At 37.4% G+C, this 22,043-nt stretch overlaps 1 protein-coding gene across 2 annotated transcripts in view; it reads left to right on the forward strand.

Annotated features, from left to right (window-relative positions):
* Positions 1 to 14,323, forward strand: part of RAB27B (RAB27B, member RAS oncogene family) — a 140,921-nt gene extending 126,598 nt beyond the window's left edge. For both annotated transcript variants that reach the window (XM_034642379.1, XM_002914674.4), the window contains 3 exons: positions 3,593 to 3,696; positions 6,810 to 6,933; positions 8,237 to 14,323. In XM_034642379.1, coding sequence (XP_034498270.1) covers positions 3,593 to 3,696; positions 6,810 to 6,933; positions 8,237 to 8,423 — 415 coding nt within the window. In that variant the 3' untranslated portion in view covers positions 8,424 to 14,323. The remainder of the gene's footprint in view (positions 1 to 3,592; positions 3,697 to 6,809; positions 6,934 to 8,236) is intronic.
* The last annotated feature ends 7,720 nt before the right edge of the window (positions 14,324 to 22,043 follow it).

Below are 22,043 nucleotides of genomic sequence, written 5' to 3' on the forward strand. Positions count from 1 at the left end.
GTTCATATGTCAGTTTTGTTGTCACAAAGATGTATGTTTTATAGACCAATTTAATTCATTTTTGAAGAAGTAATATGAGAAAATGTGGTTCCCATATGTCCTCACACATGATATGTCAGCCTAGCACGATGGTAGGCTTCTCTCCTCTGCCCCCCTAAGACGGCTGCTCTCTGAGGGAAGTGGGGAAAACTAGGGACAGTCGTAGTAATATGGCAGTTATTCATCCCTTGAGAATTTTGTGTTCTGTATTTATATAAGGTGTAGCCAGCAGCAAGGTAAACAGTGTCTCATACCTCAGCCCGGTGCTTAAAAACATCTGGCCGTATAACCCGTATAAGATTATGGTTATTGATAAAAGTGGTATCATGGGAACAAGCTAAAAATCATACCCCTTACATAAACCTCAAGGATACAGGGCACAGCCTTAGTTCCCAGTGAGGGGAAAGTAATACTGTGNTGGGTTTTTTTTTTTTTTTTTTTTTTTGGTTTTTTTTTTTAATGTGGTCCCAGCTTTCCCCACCCTGCTGACTCACTGGACAGCATGAGATTGCTGAGTAAAGCTAGAAATCAGTTACCTTTCCCCTGGAGTCACCTTGGGAAGAATGGGGATCACAAGGGTGCTGGGCAGGATGGTCCAGGATAGGAGACTGTTCTAGAACAAGAATGTCCTATCCATGTTGCTGGAGATGCAGAAAGGTTTATCTCAGTGAGATCCACACAAGCATGTCTTAAAAAAAAAATAACATAGCCCCACCTAGCAGGATGGCCCTCTCGTCCTTGCGTGTGCCCCCACCCATGGTGACGATGACACTCGTCCTGGTGGCAGACTGCGTGTGTTGGTTTAGCATTGTGTGCATTGTACTGCGGTGACATGGGTGTCAGGATGTCACCGTTAACACAAATTTTTAAAAAGAAACCTTTACCAAGGGAACATCTTTGGACTCTGTTTTTAAAACCTTCTGAGCCATGAGTTGGAGCCACCAGAGTAGGCTGTGGCCGTGGACTTGAGCACGACCGTGAGCATTGTTGTTCGAGAAATTACAATTTACATCCATTCCAAGTTGTAAATGCTAGCTTCCCCCCCCCCAATGAAAAGACCATTAACATAAAAAAATAACTCTGCCACGTGCTATGGGCAATGAGAGGGGGCCATGGCTACAGTCTTGTCCTTAAATGAGACACACACACAACACACATAGACACACGTACACTCTCTTTCTTTCTGTCTCTCTCTCTTTTTGGGAGAGAACAGAGAGCAGTTGTCTTAGCCACACTATTGTAGTTGAGTAGGAGACAATTTTGTGAATATAGCTACTCCCCAAAGAGAAAGAAAACTTTGATAAAAGCACTTATAATCTCTGCGAGTTTCCAGCAAATGGTAGGAACAATTCCACAAGAAAAAATTGAGTAGAATTTTTGGTATTTCATAATTATCATGATTAATGTCTTACCAAAGAAATCAAATTTGGGAATAGTCATTAAAATATCTATTCTCTTTGCTTGGATATTAAAAGAATCGCTCTCTACTGAAGTCATTGAAATCTTTAATAATTGTATATCCTCTGCTATTCTCTTTCTTTTATTTTTTTTTCTCTTAATTTAACATTTTGTGATCAGATACTATGTTCAGGACCATGAAAATATAATGGATAACAAATTAGAAACATAACTTCTTTCCTGTTGGAGCTCACAAGTCTAGGGTGGAATTTGAACAGATAACAAACAATTGCAATACAGCCTTAGGACAGTGTCAGGAAAACAAAAGATGATGGGCGGGTGCACCAGGAGGAGCCTGTAACCCAAATGTGGGTGTTAGGAAGGCTACTTGGGAAAGCGCTGTCTCCTCTGAGACTGTTTTATATATTTACATATATATATATATACTCGTAGACAATGTATGACTGGCTCAAGAGGTAGGAGGTAACGGAGGCACTAGGGCCAGGTTACCCACAGGAAGAGCAGCATGTGTGAGAGCCCAGGGGAGAGAGTGAACTTTCTAAGAACTAAAAGAAGATCAGCATGCCTGTGGATAGTCAGGAGATGAAGCCAGGTAGATGAGCAAGGATCAGTTCATGCAGAGCCTGACTGTATTAAAGAGTTCAGTCATTATCTTAAGAGCAGTGCATCATCATTTAGATGTTTTTAGCAGAGGATTTATATAATCAGCAGGAAGGGATCCGTGAAAGGTGAGGTCCTGAACAAAACTGGAGACAGGAAGCCTATGAAGAAGACTGTTGAAGTTATTCAGATGAAAGAGGATAGACTCAAAACTAGAGTAGATGGACAGAAATGAGACGGTCAGGAGATAGTTGGTGATTGTATACAGCAGGTGAAGGACAAAGAAGCCATGGTCACCCCAAAGATGGTGATACATTGATAGAAGAAGAGATCAGGAGGGGAGGCCAGGTTGGGTTTAGACTCCTGAAGTTAGAGGTGCGCCAGTTTCCTCCAGCTGGAAACACACTGTAGTTGGGCACACAGCATGAAGGACAGGACAAATCTATACCTATTCATCTGGGATTCAACCTGTAGTTGACAATTGGGCCCAGGGAAGTAGATGAGATTACTCAGTGAATGTATGTCGAGTGGGAAAGTGTTGAGAATAGAACTCCAAGGAAACCAAAGAATCCACAAATAGGCTAAAATGTCCTAGGAGGACATTTAGGAGAGGAAGTGATAGTATTTCAAAGTTATGTGCCTTTCTAAAAACCCATCTCCGAATTCACTTCTGTGTCCGTATAACCCAAACCTTCTCCTCTGTGTGGTCTCTGGTTTGCCCAGTCCTGCCTTTGAAGTGGATCTCAGCACACCTTCAATTCTACTGAAGAGTTTGGGGTGGAGGAGGTTAGAGCAGAGGAGAGGAAGTCTTTACATAGCACACGACAGAGTATATTCTTCAAAATCCTCCATTAGAGATAAGCATTCTTGCTTTCTGTCTCCAACTAGTACGTCTCTTTGACCTTGTCTTGCTTCCCCTAATCATCTTCTTCCTTCTTTCTTCAGTGTTTTTCCCTCTTCCTCATGAAACATGGATGCCAGACTAAAATTCAGCTTTACCCCCACAGTGTTTATAAAACAGTCTTCTCACCAGTGTTGTTTTTTCCCTGCAGAAGAACTTAGTTTCAGTTGCTAAGAAGTTGTGGTTTTCTGCACATAATCACGGGCTCATTTTTAGGCTACCGAGTGCCAAGCTTTCTTCCAGACACAGACAAGGGAGATTGAAAAGTATAAGTTAAAGTCCCCATTTGAAACTGGCATCCAGTTTAATTGTGGACCACAAGATATCTGTGAGCCAACAAGAGAAAGAGTCCAAGGGGCTGTGTAAGCCAGCATGTGACTGAATGTTACAAACTCTGTGTGCATAATTGCTATAGACCGTAAAGCCACGATGTGGTCCTAAGAAATGTCTACAACCAGATGCCCTTCCCTGATCCTTCAGCAATCTTTCTGCCCAATCTCTCATTCTGCAGGAGAATCCCTAAGGGATGCCATGGGGATTTCACATTTCAGAGGGAAATAGTGTTGTGTGTACTGTCATCATAATATGTTTGTGGGCTAACTTCCAGAACTATCCACTGTGCTTTCTTGGCAGATTCCGGAGCCTCACCACTGCATTTTTCAGAGATGCCATGGGTTTCTTATTAATGTTTGACCTCACCAGTCAACAGAGCTTCTTAAATGTCAGAAACTGGATGAGTAAGTGGGATGAAGTCACTTGCATTGGCTACTTTGGGCCCCAACAGCTCTATTTGCTTCTTTGCCTCCAAACATGGAACCAGATTAGGTTCCACAGATTAACCTTGAGATCCATGAGTTTACCATTCCCTGTGTCACCTTCAAAGTGATGGGCTGTATGTGGCTCACTGAAGGTGGCTTGGAATCGTACCTTCCTTTGACATTCTTAGAAGAAGGCTGTGTAGCTCTCACAACACACATATATATTTATAAAATATTCAAGGTCTTTATTATTGCAATTGAAAGGCTACTAATTCCACTTACCCAGTAAGTCTTAAAGGACTTCTTACAACTGTGTGAGCTACCAGATCTAATCTGGAAAAGAGACAGAGAAAAGCAGCAGTGTTTTCTGAGAGGGTTCACTGGCACCTAAAAATGTATGCCCTTGTGCACGGGTTAACTAACAGATGAATTCACAAATCAGTTAATTTGGTGAGAAACTGCCCCAGAGCAGACCAGCCACATGAAGATAAGGTACTGTGTGTCAGTCAGCTCACACTGAAATTTTAGATTTTTGGAAAAAAATGTTCAAATGTAAGGAAGACTTAAAATGAAAAATCGATACAATTTAGACATAAGTTAAAAGTAGCCCAGTGAGTTGTTGAAGACAGATTGATATATGTCAGCATAGGAAAGTAGCATTTGATTTTCTTTTTCTAAAAATTGATGTAGCACTAAAGGGACTATTTCATTTGCATTTTTATTACAAATAAGAATTTTGATCCTGATGGGATATATAAGCAGTCCTATGGACTGGTGATAGGCTTGTCATTTCTAGATTTGTTGGGGCTGTCTATGGCCAGAGTGATATATTTTTTTAAATCGGGTCATATTGGGGCACCTGGATGGCTCAGTCGGTTGGACATCCGACTCTTCATTTCGGCCCAGGCCATAATCTTAGGGTCCTGGGATGGGCCCCGAGTCAGCCTCCTCACTCGGTGGGGAATCTGCTTAAAATTCTCTCTCCTTCTGCCCCGACCCCCATTCTTTCTCTCTCTCTCCTGCTCTCTCTTTTTCTCAAATAAATAAATAAATCTTAAAAAAAAAAAAACAACATTGGATCATGTTATTCCCCTCCTCAAAGTCCCTCTGGGACCTCCCAATTCACTTGGAATAAAATCTAGAATCCTTCACTCACCTGTAAGGCCTTGGCGATCAGGCCTTAGATTCCTGTGTAATTTACTCTTATTCTGTCCCAGCTCACTGGCCTCCAGCCACACATCTCTGCTGCTGTTCCCAGGACAAAAGGCACATTCTCTACGTTGTGGCTTTTATACATTCCGATTTTCTCTGCCTTGGTTTCTCTTCTCCCATTTATGGAGTGTGCCAGTTCTCGTGTCTCCTTCAAGGGTTTCTTCAAACTTTCTTTATCTCTTGGAAGAAGCCTTCCCTGACTACCCATCTAAACTAGTGTGTTTCAGGTCACCTGGGTGGCTCAGCCGGTTAAGCATTGGCCTTCAGCTTAGGTCATGATCCCAGGGTCCTGGGATCAAGTCCTGCATCAGGCTCATTGGGGAGTCTGCTTCTCCCTCTCTCTCTCTGCCCCTCCCCCCTGCTCGTGCTCTTTCTCTCTTGCTCTCTCTTAAATAAATAAAATCTTTAAAAAATAAATAAACTAGTAATCTTCATTACTTTGTATCTCCTCAGTACACTTTATATTCTCTTTTGTCACTGCCACCGCCTGACATCATCTTATGTATTTCTTTGTTTACTTGCCCTTTTGACTCTCTGCCACTATAATGTGAGCTCTGTGAAAGTGCAGACTTTGTCGGCTTTGTTCCATCACAATAGCCCAAAGCTGGGATTAGTGTCTGGCACAGAATAGATACTCAAAAAAATGTATTTCTTCTTATTATATATTATTTATAATTAATACATATAACTGCTTTAAATGTGAATTCAATAATACAGATGACACCATGGGGACAAATCCCGACAAATTCTGACTTCCTTCATTACTTCTCCATCTGAGTGTTTATCCTAGGATTTGTCTCCATTTTCTTCTATTACTGTATTTCTTTCTCTAAATTTTGGTGGTATTATTAGATTCTGAGGAGATAAAGAGATAATAAGATTATTAGATTCTTTCAAAGAATGATTTGTTCATCCTTTCTCAAGGCAGATAAAATTCTTCCTTACTTAAAGAAAAATCCAGAAGGATACTATAAGGATTTAAGATAATTAATTGGCATGTCTCCTAACACTTTAATTTTTTTAACACCCAAGTAATCAGTGTTACAGGGTAAGCCTTGTCTTCCTCCTCGGCAAAGTTGCATACAGCATGCCTTGAGATAGAAATTAAAGTAATCCCCATAACTCAAAAACGTAGGTTGACAGATTTCTGATCATTTCCTTCCTTCTTTCCTTCCCTCCTTTCCCCCTTCCCTCCCTCTTTCTTCTCTCTTTTGCACAGTGTATCCTAGAGAAAAAGAAAAACAAGTCACCTGTCTTAAAATTGTTTCTACATGAATTTGTGGTGGTTCAGAAACATTCTATTCTAATAGACCATCACCTTGGACTTCAGGAGATAGAAATGTACTTGCCTTGGGGCACCTGGGTGGTTCAGTCAGTTAAGCATCTGACTCTTGATCTCAGCTGATCATGAGTTCAAGCCCCGCATTGGGCTCCATATTGGGCATGGAACCTACTTAAAAAAAATGTAGCAGCCTCTTAAAGGAAAGAGCAAACTTACACACTTAAAATTCCTGTTCTATTATCTCTCCTTATATTTGAGGAACAAATAGTATGAAGCAGTATGTCCATCTTGGAGGACATTTCCCCGGATGTACAGCACTGATGGGTGATCATACAGGTGCTTCATATCAATTATTATTCATAGTCACAATCTGCAATTTTTGAAGCATCATCTTCATTCAGACGAGGAAGCTGCAGTTGAGTAAAGTTAAGTAACTATATCATATAAGTTTATATCACGTAACTAGCAAGCAGTGAAGTGAACAATTAAATTAGGAATTTGAAGTATGAAAAAAAGAAAAGGAATTCAAAGTACGAGCAGTCATTTGACATTACTTGTTTATAACTAACGTGCTGGGTCCATCTGCTTTCTTCCTAAGGCCAACTGCAAGCGAATGCTTATTGTGAAAATCCAGATATAGTATTAATTGGCAACAAGGCAGACCTGCCAGACCAGAGGGAAGTCAATGAAAGGCAAGCCCGGGACCTGGCTGACAAATACGGGTAAGTCTTTGACACGGAGATGTCACCTGACCTTGCACACTACTGCTTAGTGATGGAGCAGGGACATGAGGTTCATACTGGGAGGAATCCCCTTGAGTCAATAATGGCCCATGAATGAAAAGGATCTTTCAGGGGAATGTATGTGATCTTTTAAATCAAGTCCTGGGGCACCTGGGTGGCACAGCGGTTAAAGCGTCTGCCTTCGGCTCAGGGCGTGATCCCGGCGTTGTGGGATCGAGCCCCACATCAGGCTTCTCTGCGATGAGCCTGCTTCTTCCTCTCCCACTCCCCCTGCTTGTGTTCCCTCTCTCTCTGGCTGTCTCTATCTCTGTCGAATAAATAAATAAAATCTTTAAAAAAAAATAAATAAATAAATAAATAAATAAATCAAGTCCTTAATAGTAATAGCAGCTAACATTTGCTGAATACTCCTTATGTACTAACAACTGTCCCTAGACTTTAACTCTTTTAACCCCTCATGATGATACATAGGGGATCTAGAGTTATCCCATTTTATATGTGAAGAATTGAGGCATAGAGGGTTAAGTAACTGATGGAAGGCCATGTAGCTAGTAAGTAGCAGAGCTTGAATTCAACCCAGGCAGTCTGAGATCAGAGCTCATGATTTTCAACATGATAGTCTACTGCCTTTCCACTAATAGCTGTAAAACCCTAAGAAATAACACCTGACTGGGACATAATATTGCAATCCTTATCCTAGCTGAGCCTAAGTGGCAGATTAAAAAAAAAAATTAAATACTCCCCTACAATGATAAGTTGACTTCCAACACAGACTTTAAATTTAAAGCAGTTTCAGCATACCTGCCAATTTTTTACTGAAGAATTTTCCATGAGAGCTTTAAAAATGTGTAACTTTTGATTCCATATAAACTATTTCTTTACATGCATCTCTTATTCAGTGCCTGCTTAATTTCTAAGTCAAATTTCCAGATAATTGATTAGAAGGGAAGTGATATTTTAATGGTAAGATTTATCCCTAGTTCAGGTATTTCTACCCTCTTAATTTTTTTGTGAAACAGTGATAATGCCTTAGCTTCAAATTCCTATGTACCTCCCATATCCGTTTCCTTGTCCATAAAATCGGTTATACCCATACGAGAAAGCAGCCCATCAATTTTTACTCACTGAGAAAAAGCAAGATGCTTTCCATCTCAGTGGGCAAAACCCTGATTATTTCACCATCTCTCAGCCAGCCATGTTTTTGCCTATGTTACTTATTTGTATGTCTGTGTCTTTTCTGATTTCTTCCTCTCAAAAATATGTGTCATCTCCTCGATGCAAGCATACCATATTTTGAAACAAGTGCCGCGACGGGCCAGAATGTGGAGAAAGCTGTGGAAACCCTTCTGGACTTAATCATGAAGCGAATGGAACAGTGTGTAGAGAAGACACAAGTCCCCGACACTGTCAATGGAGACTCTGGAAAGCTAGATGGGGAAAAACCAGCAGAGAAGAAATGTGGCTGCTAGACCCTACGTAGGAACTGATCATCAAAAACCCCACCCAAATATTACTTCCAAAAAACAGCGACAAACCACGAAATTGTTGTTGAGTAGACCATGCATAATGGCATGTCTTTCTTTTTCTGCCAGAAAAATCTATTTTAAGAAACCAGAATAGTCAACAGTGTTCAAAAGAATTGACCAGTTGTCTCTGACGCACTCTCCAAACAAGATCAGAGATTTCCTAATGTGATCTCGTGGTCATGGATGCTCAATTTTTTTTTTTAATGAAGAAGATGAGTATATAAGAAAGTATTCAAGATGATATCAGTGAGTTTTAAATCAGAACAAAAATGACCATGTCACATGGGGGAAAGGAATAGGCCACGAAAGGGAGAATATAGAAAGATGATTTTTTTTTCAAAGATTGGATTTACTTCTTATATTGAATTTGATTTGTACTTTTAGTTTTGCATTGGGGGAACGTATTAGCTAAAAATGGGTATACAATAAAGAATTCTAAATGGATCATTAATAATGACATTACTATGTACACCCAATAAGCTGTCCTAGGGTGACTCAAGTACTGGTAAGGTTATGAGATTGTGAATCAGACTTCTGTTAAAATGTGGGAGACTGTATATTAATGTCATTTTTATATTCTTAATAAATGGCAGATAGATAAGAACAGGACTGTGAACGACAAAGCACAAGAGAAATGCCTTAGGAGAAAAATGGAAGTATAAAAACATGGCATTTGGACAAATGATATTAAATGTGTCTGTTACAGATGTCTGGAAGAATCATTTAGCCAAATTTCACTCAAGCCAATTAGAAGTTGACATTATCAGCTGGGATTAAGAGAATCTCCAGAAGTTTCCCTTTCCAAACAAAATTTTGGAAATTGGTTCAGTGTTCAGTTTCACATTTCATTTTTCTTAGTAAATGGTCACAAGGAGAAATTAAAGATTGTCATTTATTAAATATGTCTTTAAAAATGCAGTCAAGAAAAACTAGCCTTAATTGTTTTTAGACAAAATATGTTGGTGATATGAAAACAAAAAGTGACAAATAATTGTGGGTTTCTTTTAACTTACAAAAGCACTGGAAACTCTAAATCACACTTCTACCCTCCACACCCACCCCTGACTTTGAATCAATTGCAAAAATAGAGGTGTGTCCCTTTGTAAATCAACAACTTCAGGATGATAGATTGATTTTATGGTCACTCTTGAGTTTTCATGTCATTCATCACATGAAAATTGACGATACCTCATGCCATATTACAACGTATGAAAAAAAATACATATGTTTTTGTTTGCCCAAGGCAAAATACTCACATTTGAACTATAGTTGGGGGTAGGGCAGGAATGGAGCTGTGTATTTTCTCTCTAAAAATTTGGTTAATCACTTTATTTTTTTACATAAAACTGCCTTTTCTTTTTAAAAATCATTACAAAAAGATTTTCCGTTGGCCTATTCTTATTGTTGTGTCTAAACTGATATTACATTGTTTTTTTCAATCATTGTTTTTGATAAGCATAAGCAACTCCTGTTAAACTATTATTTAAATATTTCAGTTTTATCAGTAACAAAGGCATCATGCTTCAAGTTTTCTCTTTTTATCATGAGTATATCCCCCACCCTTGAACCTCTCTCCAGAGTCTACATCTGGTATAGAATCCATTATTAGGAACACAGATCCAAGGGATGGTCTAAAACGTTCTTGCAAGATTCTCAGTGTGAACTGCTCAGTTCCTCTGACTTAGGAAGCATAATGCCAGCTTCTAGGATCCATCATGCTTGGGTATTCCCTCCAATGCTGTTTTTCTCTACGATGCACTTCATGACCTCAGTTCCTGAGCCATGAAGATAGAAAGCTATTCACTAACACCCAAGATGCTTTGACTGAAAGAAAAGTGAGCAGAAACAATATTATCATTGTTGTGGCAAAATTTGGTAAACTTCTGTGGTCATTTTATCAACTCTCCTTTGGATTCAAATTGTGATGTCTCTGGCATTCCTGTGATAGGGAATGTTTAGCCTTTATGAAATCCTAAATGTATTCTATTTTGGATTTGTTTTTTGTTTTCTACTCTTTTTCCAGTTATATGATTGACTGACTTTTGCCAAGATTCTGTCATTGCCAGTTGACAAGCATTTATTCAGGGTCTATTTTAAGATCATTATTTGATAGCTGTAGCATGAAGCAGAGGGCGACGATGCCTATAATTATAGAACTCTGCCTATAAAAATAACAATTACTGGGCAACAATCTCAAGAGGAATGAAATGTAAAGAAGACAGGAAAATTAATTTAAAATAGTATCCTACTTATAAATAAATACTTGACCTAAGAAAATATTTTCTCTCTCGAGTTTGACATCTGATCCCAAATTCTATGTCACCATTACTGGAAATGACTTCACTTCTTATTAGAGAATTAATTATTATGTATAATTCATTTTATAATTTCAAATTGATTTGAGAACATGAAGTACACAGACTGCTTTAAAGAATTGCGTACCTCCTTTAACCCAAAACAGCATGTATTTTTAGCCAAGATGTATCCTGTTACTTGTTATCTCCCAAATGCTTTGATAAACCATACTGTATTTTGGGGAAATGTTTAAAATGTACATGAAGTTCCTTTCTGATACAGAAATCATTCTGGAGTGCTTACACTAGTTTGATGTTTACATTGCTCTAACACAGTGCCTCGAATACCTCTATGACCAAATTTGTCTCCAACCACATAGCTCATTTCCTATTATATCATATTTGAGGAAGGTCTCACAGAGACACTAAAGGAGTTCTGACATCTTCAGCAAGGGGACAGGATATTATTGGAATCTGGAAATGATTACCACCATCTCCTGGTCTCCTAAGCTTCTCACGGAGTGGGGGTGGGCATCGCTTGAGACTTAACTGTGAGTAGGTACAAGGTTACCTTTTGATACAAGAAAAGAAAAATCCTTTGAAAAATGTATCAAAAATGGCTGAGAAAGCGTGTTTGTCTTGGTATGACGAGGGTCACAAGTCATGAATTGGCAGAGAAAATGCTAAGTGCTAGGAATTGAGCTTGTGGGTCCTACATAAGTGTTAGAATTCTTGCAAGTCACCACTCGAGTTGATTTGCTATCATTTCCATAGTATCAGCTATACATTGCAAAAAAATTCAAAACCAGCATTTTCTAAGGTAAATATTTCATCTGTTGTTTTCCACCAGGTGGGCCATTCTGTGTATCAGTTGGTGTCTTTGTCATGCTTCTAGAGTGTGCTATTCTCTGCCAAACTGTATAGGTTAAATGAACCAGGCAAGAGTTTCAATCAGACCTTTCTTTTCTCCTTTGTAAGAGACAGAAGCTTGACTATAGAGAAGTACATGACTATATTAAAAAAATAAATAACAGCCAAAATATTCTATAAACTGTAAACTGAATCAACTAGAAATCACCATATTTGATGAAGCTCATGTACACACTGATCAACTAGAAAGAGAACAGTATGTGTAATAGTGAATAACTAGGTAGAGTGGAACCCCAGAACCTGTGTCCATGACACAAAATTATTCACTGTTCTGTATCTCTGTTCACTTTTAAAAAGGGTACATATGCTTCCCTCAATGTGTACCATACTAAAGCATTGAGGGAAAATTCTCATCCATAAGGAATCTTGGAGTTACAATCTCAAACTGTAAAGAGATAAATTGAAGTTTCTGGTTTCCTAAGATACTTAACTCTTTAAAAGAGAGATCTGAGAGCGAATGTTAGCCAAAGGGATGGAAAAGTTGTCTTTCACTCTGTACCACCAAGCTTTAAAGCATTAAAAGAAGGCTAGTGTATGTGAATATTTTCGGGAAAGCTTTATGATCTTTAAAGATGATAAGATGCTGTCTATACTTGAAAAAGATGTCTGAGAATTCACCAAAAACTATTATTTTCTTCTTGCTCTTTGACCAATATGATATAAATTTATTTCTGGGGAGAGTGCTGAACTCTTAAACATGGCAAGTAGAGTGTTATCTGAGATGAGTGTTGTCTCAATGCTTTATAAACCCATGAAGATATTTGTCTCATAAAGTAGGACTGATAAAAATCATTGTTAGAAATCTAGGGGATTTTAGGAATTTATTGCCTTAGAATTCTTAGGTGGAGACCCAACCATGATGACATTGTTAAGGAAGAACCATAAAGAGAGGTTAGAGTTCAACATTGTCTGAATAGTGTTCTTCAATATTGCAGAACACAGAGAAGACCATGTACTTTGAGGCTGATTTTTAAGTAGAAAATGAAGAAGAGAATTACCAACAAGAAGAGTGTTTGTAACAAGATCCAAGGCAAATATTTGTCCATCATTTTTATCTATCAAGTGGAAATTTATGCTAATAAATAGAACTAAGCTAATAAAAATATTTAAACACCAAATATTTCATTAGTGGCATCAAAATGTGGGAAACTTTGAAACATTTTGTTTGCTCTGTCTGAATTTAATTTTCTCATAAATTGCACTTTGACTACTTTTTCAAGGAGTAGAATCACAAAGATGCTTCTTTGCACACCTTTTACCAACAGCGTGTGGTTATTTTCCAGCTTCATATAGAGAAAGAACAAAAAACAAGCAAAAATATTAGCAACAAAATAGGGGGGTTATTTAAAAGGGTGTCAGCTTTTGGAGAAAAAAATATACAAAGGAATCATCTTTGGATCGAGTCATTTGAATTTGTTTCCTGGTTCCTTTTCTTTCCAACAGGTGTGGAAATCATGGCTAATATCCCTCAGCTGACTTAGTCTTTAAGCATCATTAGCAAATTTTGTAGAAGCAGGCATGTCTGTCTTTAACTTAATGGATCCCTTATTTAATCAATGGCTCTTGTCCTTATGTCTGCTGGAACATCAAAATGGTGTCTGTCCCTAGTGAACTATGAACATATTCTTATATTTACTCTTTTATTCTCCAGGTTATTCTCCCAAATGCTCTTTGAGGGGAAGCTTAGTATTATAGAAAGGAAAGTGGCCAGAAAGAACAATTTGGGGACCGTGAGTGTGTCATTAAATATCTTAGTGGCTTCTCCTCATATGGAGTTTATAAACCCTGTGTGCCCCATAGGGTTCATGTCAGGCTCAAAGGAGAATCTAAAAAATTGGTTTGTGAATTATGTTCCATTTCATAAACAGGCACTATTATCACAAGCTAAGCATAATAAAAAATTATAGTAATTTAAACCACTTGTGAGGAGAAATTACATAGCAGGGGCAAAACACTAATTTTAGGAGGGGGAATTGGAAACTATCAATGGTTAGCAACTTGAGGTCATTGTATTTGATTGAAAATGTTTAATATATCTCAAGTTATTGAAAAATATGAGTTCTATTTCATTTTGTATGTCATCTGGTATTTCTTCCAAGGAGTCCAATTGCATTCTAGATAGTGTTTTACAACTTGGTCAAATCCTCCTTGTACAAGTAGGGCTTTTGTGTCCATCGCCTTGTAAAAGATCTGACTGCATCTGAAATTATCTAAGAGAAATAAGTTATCCTGCTTAATGTGTTAAAAATAGACAATGTTCTACCGTAACCCTGAAGTGCTTCACCGTATTCCGACAGTCTACCTTGAAGTGATACTCCGCTCATTTTTAGGCTAAGCACTTTTGATTGTTCTGTCATCTCCACAGACCTGTTTTGTCTAGTGCTATGAATGTAAATTAAAACCTTAAACATGAGTTTTTATTCTGTGTGCCCCTGAGTATACTGTGGTGCCCGACAAACACTGTTAGATCATTATTTTGTTGTACCAAAGTTCCAGTGGCTTCAGAAATCATAGCATCTAATGATTTTGTGGTGTCTGGGTTTGAATACTACGGTGGCGAACTGTATTCAGTGATTGTTTCTGCACATTTTTCAATAAAAAATGCATTTTTATCAATTATTTTGTGGACTCAAAGCAAACTTATTTCTGTGTTGAAGTTGAATGTTAAATCCGTTTCAACATGGAACTTGTTTTACATTTAAAGTGGTACCCTTGAGGAACTAGGAAATAGGTATTTGGATTTAGCCAAGTGATTTGTATCCATCTCTCTAAAATTTTTCATTTATTATTTGTTTATAGACTGGGCTTTGCAAGGAAAGTGTTCTAATAATTTCGAAGGGTATAGGTATAAAATTAACAGTTAACGTGTTAAACTATTTTATGATACATAAGCACCTCAGTATATTATAACCTTTTTCTTCCCCATAATGAAATGCTGAGGCAGGGATGGTAACTTCCTTAGTCCCAGACCGGTGAAAGGATGGATGTTCAAGGCCAATTCAAGACCACAACCATACAGCTTCCTTTTAAATGTTCATTTGCAAAGGCTGCCGTGTTCCCAGAGTCGCTCTCATTCCATATGTTACTTAGATAGTCTTTGCCAAGATAATGATGAGTTTTTAATTTAAAGATAAACAGCTCTCCCACTGTAAGCAAATAAATGCTTGGCACCATGCTTCCAACTTTTCTCCCTGGTAACAATAATGCTGTTTCACATACGCAGAATCTTTTACTCCCTGGGTTCGTCTTAAATAATTTATGACAAGTCATTAAGGACTTGCTTTTCCTAATGGTTTTACAGGATTCTTAAATAGTCATAGCAGCCTCCATATTGAGGGGGGGGAAAAGTCGACCTTGACATTCATTGTCATTAATGAGGAAAAGAGAAATCTTTTAAAAACTGTATGTAAGGTATTTGGATTATTCACTGCCCTCTATACCAAGAACACTTTCATTTCTAACATAAACTTCTAATTCTAGGGGCACCTGGGTGTCTCAGTCGGTTAAGCGTCCCACACTTGGTTTTGGCTCAGGTCATGATCAGGGTACTGGGAAGGAGCTCAGGATCTGTGCTCAGTGGGGAGTCTGCTTCCCCTATCCCTCTCCCTCTGCCACTTCCCCTTCTTGTGCTCTCTGTCTCAAATAAATAAATCTTGAAAAATAAAATAAAATTCTAAGAATGCAAACATTGCTTTTCTGTTAAAAACTCATTCAGGTGACTTACGTTATGCTTTACAAAACCAATACACAAATTATAATTTGACTAAGGTGATAATATAGGTATTAGAAATATTTTGTGAAAATAATCTGATTGTTGAAATTATCAAAGCTTTAAATCATTTTTGTAGGTCTCTGAGAAAATGACTTCTTTACCAAAAAGATTAAAAAAAAACAAAAAAGCAGCAGCAAGGTTAATAGCAACTTCAATCTGTTTGCTTGATTCTCCAGAGAATTTTATATCATGACTCATTCACTGATGAAAAAAATGAAGCAGAAAGAGTGATTTGGAGTCGTGCTAGTTCATTATTGGATTATGAATACACATTACCTAACTTCCTGGACCCTCTTCTCCCTTGACTTCCAACAGCAGTTCCTCATGAGTCCTCCAGGCAAAGAGCGTAGGGTCAAAATAAGACCACTCAGCTGAACGTTTTAAGAGCAGTTTTCCCTTCACTGTGCCTTCCAGAAAACGTGGGCTTTCTCAGTATGTTAGGAAAACATAGACAAACAAGAACCGAGATACAGATTGATTAGCTTAGCATGCTCAGAATTCAAAGAACTAGAAGGATAATTTATTATTCGAACAAAAGAAATGATTTTTTACAAAGGAAACGTGAAAGAATATGTTGCATGGAAAATGATTTAGACAATATTGGGACTTATTCTTCACTTGCCAGTCCAGCTTCCTTGATGTCCTGGCTATTCTGGGGCATGCCTGGTCTGCCTATCCTCTGGAGCCTGGGCACTTGTGCTTGCCTCTTCCTGCACCCCTCCTCCAAATAACATTCTCATTTGGTCACTTTCCTAGCCTTCTTCCTGTCTTTGCTTAAATTTTTCTTTAAAGAGAGAGGTCTTATTTAAAATAACTGTCCTGGGGCGCCTGGGTGCTTCAGTCTGTTAAGCATCTGCCTTCGGCTCAGGTCATGATCCCAGGGTCCTGGGACTGAGTCTCCCATCAGGCTCCTTGCTCAGCAGGGAGCCTACTTCTCCCTCTGCCTGCTGCTCCCCCTGCTTGTGCTCTCTCTCTGACAAATAAATAAAATCTTTAAAAAAAAAATAAAATGACTATTGTATTTAAATTACCAATCCATAGTTAACACATTTAAAATTATCACCCAGTTTCAGGGGCTCCTGTGTGGCACAGCGGTTAAGCGTCTGCCTTCACGCTCAGGGCGTGATCCCGGCGTTATGGGATCGAGTCCCACATCAGGCTTCTCTGCTATGAGCCTGCTTCTTCCTCTCCCACTCCCCCTGCTTGTGTTCCCTCTCTCGCTGGCTGTCTCTGTCTCTGCCGAATAAATAAATAAAGTCTTTAAAAAAAAATTATCACCCAGTTTTAAATTGCAACCACAAACCTTCCGCCCTGGTAACTTCTGACCCTTGTGTTCTGCTTTATTTTTCTTCATAGTCCATGGGACATCTCTGACTTTATTTTCTGTTTTTTGTCCCTAGAATATATTTATGTGAAGGTAAAGACTTCCTTTTTCTTTCTTCCCTGACACACGCATGCCCTCTTCTCTCTCCACTGTCATAGCCCTGGCATCTAGAACAGTGCCTGGCAAATAGCACTCAATCAATATTTGTTGAAAGAAAAAAATGATTGAATCCTGTGTGAAAACCTGATTAGGTGGCTTAGGATAACATAGTGTTAATTTTTTTTACTTTATTGAAGTAAATATTTAAATTGTACAAAGTATTGATTTTTGTCATGGAACACATCCATGACATCACCCATATCAACACACCGGACATTTCTACTCTGTCCCTGTGTTTCTCTGTACTCCCATGCACTCTTTCTCTCTCCTCGTGTCCCCAGGGAAATACTGATTTGTTCTCTATCACTGTGGAAACACACCGCAGATTCCTCTAGATTCTTTCACTGAGTATAATGATGTGAAGTTTATCCATTGTTGTATACATTTGTTTGTGCTTTTTGTTTTTTATTGTCGTTATATTCCGAAGTATGGATGTACTGCATTTTGTTTACCTGTTCACCTGTTAATGGACATCTGTTTTGTTTTTAGTTTTTGGCTATTACAAACAAAGGTGCCATGAAAATTCAGATACACCTTGTTAATGTGGACAGAAGCTGTTGTTTCTCTTGGGTAAAAAAAACGAAGAATGGAGGTCATATGGCAGGTGTTGTTCAACAACGTTGTTATTTTCATATAACGATGTTATATGAAACATGTGATGTCATCACCTGTTTAAAAGTTAACTTTTAAAGAAACAACCTGTTTCCTGAAGTGCTTGTACCATTTTTAGCACATAATTTGGTTGCTCCACACACTCAATAAGGCCAGTCTTTTTATTTTCACTGTTCTAATGGTATGTTCGATGCTTATTTCTTAGGGGTATTCATTTGCATTCCCTGATAACTAATGAATTAAGCATCCTTTCATGTGTGTATTTGTAATTTGTCTATCTTGTTTTATGGAGTGACTCTCCAAACATTTTTGCCAATATTTTTTATTGGTTTGTCTTCTCGTTATTATGTTTTAAAATTTCTTTATATATTCTGAATACAAATCCTGTACATGTGAATATTTTCACCCATTCTTTTTAAAATTTGTTTAGTAGTGTCTTTCAAAGAGCAAAGTATTTGAATTTTAATCAAGTTCAATTATAAATTTTTTTCTTTTATGGTGTGCTCTTTGTAGACTATGTAAGTATCTTGACTATCTTCTAGAAATTTTATCGTTTTAGCTTTACATTTAGGTATATTGTCCATTTCAGGTTAATTATTATATATTGTGTGAGAAAAGAATTAATGCTATTTTTTTTCACATACAAAACTTGTACTATTTTCAGCACCATTTGGACGAATTTCCTGCCTCCTTTCGATGGCCTCTGTCGAAAATGAATCACATAGATGGGTCTATTTATGGATTCTCCTTTCCATTCACTTATATATTTGTCTTACGTTTTCACCAAAACCAAACTGTTAATATGTTGGGTTTTGTATTTTAACTTTGTGATCTGTGACCTTGTTGATTTTATTTATTAGCTCCAGTAGCTGTTTGGTAGATTCACTGAAGTTTTCTAAATCAACAATTATATGAGCAACAATAGTTTTCCTTTCCAATCTGTATGCTGTTTCTTCCTTTTTCTTTTTCTTGACATATTTCAATGGCTAGGACTTACAATATAATGTTTAAGAAAAGTAGTGAGAGCAAATATTTTAGCAATAGTCTTTCACCATTAGTTATATTGACTGAAGGCTTTTTTGTAAAGCTCTTTATCAGAATGATAAAATTTCTTATTCCCAGATTGCTGAGTTTTTATTATAAATGAGTGCTGACTTTTGTTAAATACTTTTCTTCACTTATTAAAACAATTATATGGTTTTTCTTCTTTATGATGTATATATGGTTAATTACATTGATTTTCAAATGATAAACCAACCTTGCATGTGTAGGATAAATCCCAATTTTCTGTAATTCTAGTTCAATTTTTAACATTTATAAGTATATACTTTAATAATAACAAAGCAATGATTATTTAAATCTTTATTGCATCGTTAATATTTCCCACTAAAAAAATTAAAGAAGGAAGGAAGTACCGAAGGGAGGAAGTGCTATGATAATGATGACATTAGTTGAAGGAATTTTCAGTTCTTCATGGATTGGGTCCCTACTTCAGGCTTGATGAAGATTCTGTAATTATTCCCAGCTCAGAGGAGAGGCAAAGATTTTCAAAATAAAGAAATATGAAAATGTTTGAGAAGTGTGTTTGTTAATTTTATAATAATGCTACTATTTTTTCAAATTCAGAATAAAAACTTAATAGATAACTTTTTCCATTAATTTGGATCCTGGGGAAACTAACAGAAAAATTTAGGGAGCTATCTAAATATCCGTTCACTGGCAAAAACAATCCATTTATTATGGGTTATATTGTCATGAACAATCAAATAAAAATAACTTAGTTCACTTATTCATAATAATTTTCATGTAACAAATAAGAACAAAAAATAAACAAAATGTGATATCAATTTATTGCAAAGCATACCATAAGCAATTATTCAAAGGATATATGTATTATACCAATCATTTTAACATTTCTTTTTGTTGCTGTTTAATTAATGATAATTTGTAACAATACATAATCAAAGAGAAACTAAGTTTCCTTTTATTTTCCACCTTCGTGTATTCACTTCAAGGTCCACCTCAGAGCTTCTTATTTAATATATTGATTAGAATAATAATAAGTACAATTATTTAGACTACAACTGAACTGGTGTTTCTTTTCCTGTATTTCTCGTGTGGTACTTTTAGGTTAATGCTTTTTATTCTCCACTGTGATCATTTGTTTTATCACTCAGAAATATTTATTCAAAGAACATTCCAAATGATAAAAGCTGAAACAATAAAGATATAGGACATAATTCACGTATGACAAATAAATGATATTGCTGATACTACTAAAAGATACTTCTGTATTTGAAGAGTCCAGACCTTTTTAAGTTTCTGAAACTGCTTGTTCTTATTCTCAGGAAATCCAAAGACCATTTCAGGGTGAATGTGGAGAACATATGAGCAGGTCCTATCTGTGTCAACGTCCAATGATACTTCCACGTTCAAAAGTGAGCAGCATTGGGGCGCCTGGGTGGCACAGCGGATAAGCGTCTGCCTTCAGCTCAGGGCGTGATCCCGGCATTCTGGGATCGAGCCCCACATCGGGCTCCTCCACTGGGAGCCTGCTTCTTCCTCTCCCGCTCCCCCTGCTTGTGTTCCCTCTCTCGCTGGCTGTCTCTCTCTCTGTCAAATAAATAAATAAAATCTTTAAAAATAAAATAAAATAAAATCTTTAAAAAAAAACAAACACAAAAATGAGCAGCATTAAACCTAAATGAAACCCAACAGTGTCTTCCCATTTTTGACTCTAGGATACATTATTCTAAATGGGAATCATTCTAGTTGTTAGCTCAGTTAGATGGATCCATTCCAAACTCTCATATTTATTACCATCCAGTATGGTGATTGGGTGTAAAAGGAACCCTGAGTGATCTCCAGGTGAAAGGTGAATTCGCCTACCACACTGCAAACGCTTGACAGAGTTCATGATCCCAATCTCCCTACAAATGTGCCGGAAAATATACTACCGAAAAATCTTCCATGTGGCATAAAGTCATGATCATAAATGTAGAATTAGATTTTTAGCAGGGAAGTTTTTCTGAACTAAGTTCTCATGAGGGTTATCCAACAGGTGAAAGGCCAACTTAATTGCAGCAAAATATTTACTTTATGAGTCAGGGTCGTTTCTGACTGTCATTCATGGGATAATGCAACAAGGAAGCCAACAAGGATAACTTCCAACAAGGAAGGTGTGCTTGTTAAAGTAGGAAAAAGAAAGGTATTTCTATAGTGTGGCAATCTCTCAGACCACCAAGTGAACAGATAGAAGGACTATTGATGTCCAGGTCAGAGGTCCAAATCCTTGCTCCATGGTTAGCAGCAGGGTAAATTCCTGGACCTCACAGTATCCACCCCTGGAAGATAGGGTAAGAATATGACTTGCTTTTGAGGCCTGTTGGGAAGATTAAAGTAATTAATACAGGTAAAGTACTTAGAATTTTTTCTGGTATAGGAACAGTGCCATAAATGTTATTAGATATCTACATTTGAAAAATAAGCAAGCAATAAAAATGTGAAGCATGAAATGCACACATACAGCTATGCAACATTTCAAGGATTACAGTACTTTGGTGAATTTATAAATACATTATCTCATCTGTATTTTTAAATACTTCATAGATAATACTGATATTTCACATTCCACATCAAAAGGCTTCCAGCATCTCCCCTGAGAAAATGTTTACAGTCATAGACCAGACAGGATGATCAAAAGGCTTTCAAGTAATTCACCCTTCAGTGGGGCTAAGGCTGCCCATTATTCCTTTAGTTCAAGTGTGTTCTCTTCTGAGTGTCAGCTTGTTTGCCTTTCTACAAATTAGAGTCTGGTTTTCCTCATAGCAATCACAAACTCCACCTGTGATGAATGCCCGTATCAAAATGTAAATATGGTTTCACAAAAGCACTGGATATTTCATTCCAGTTCATGAATTCAGAGTCTTCCTGACTGCAGACAGCAGCCACTGTTCCTCTAAACCATAATATACACATTTTTATGGAGGTATGGGCTGACAGCATTGTGTTTCTATTCTTCCCTCCAGATATTTTCCTAGATAATATAAGAATCTTGAAAAGAAAATTAGTCACAAAGCCAGAGTCGCAAGTTCCATTTCTTTGTGCTTATTTGTGGGTTGTCTCTAGCAACCAATTTTCAATTCCAACTGAAGAACAATGGCTTGCTAAGGTGTGGTGAGACACCATGATGCTCAGCTTTGGAGGGTTATGTGGGTTGGGGAATTAGCTAAAAAGAACCTACTCCTTTTCCGGCCCATAATGCAGTAGAGACTAACTCTCCCACAAACCCTGGGTCAGGAGATGAATTTATAAATTCATGTTAAGATATTTTTTATTATCCAAAGTTAACTTTAAAATATATCATTTACTCATACACACACACTCTTCCATTTATATACATAAAAACCACTCTCAAAAGGTCAACTTTAAGGACCTCCCTTCAGCAAAAATCTGCAAAAATGATTCAGATC

The sequence above is a fragment of the Ailuropoda melanoleuca genome, chromosome 14, assembly GCF_002007445.2.
Source record: "Ailuropoda melanoleuca isolate Jingjing chromosome 14, ASM200744v2, whole genome shotgun sequence".
In the NCBI taxonomy this organism is placed as follows: domain Eukaryota; kingdom Metazoa; phylum Chordata; class Mammalia; order Carnivora; family Ursidae; genus Ailuropoda; species Ailuropoda melanoleuca.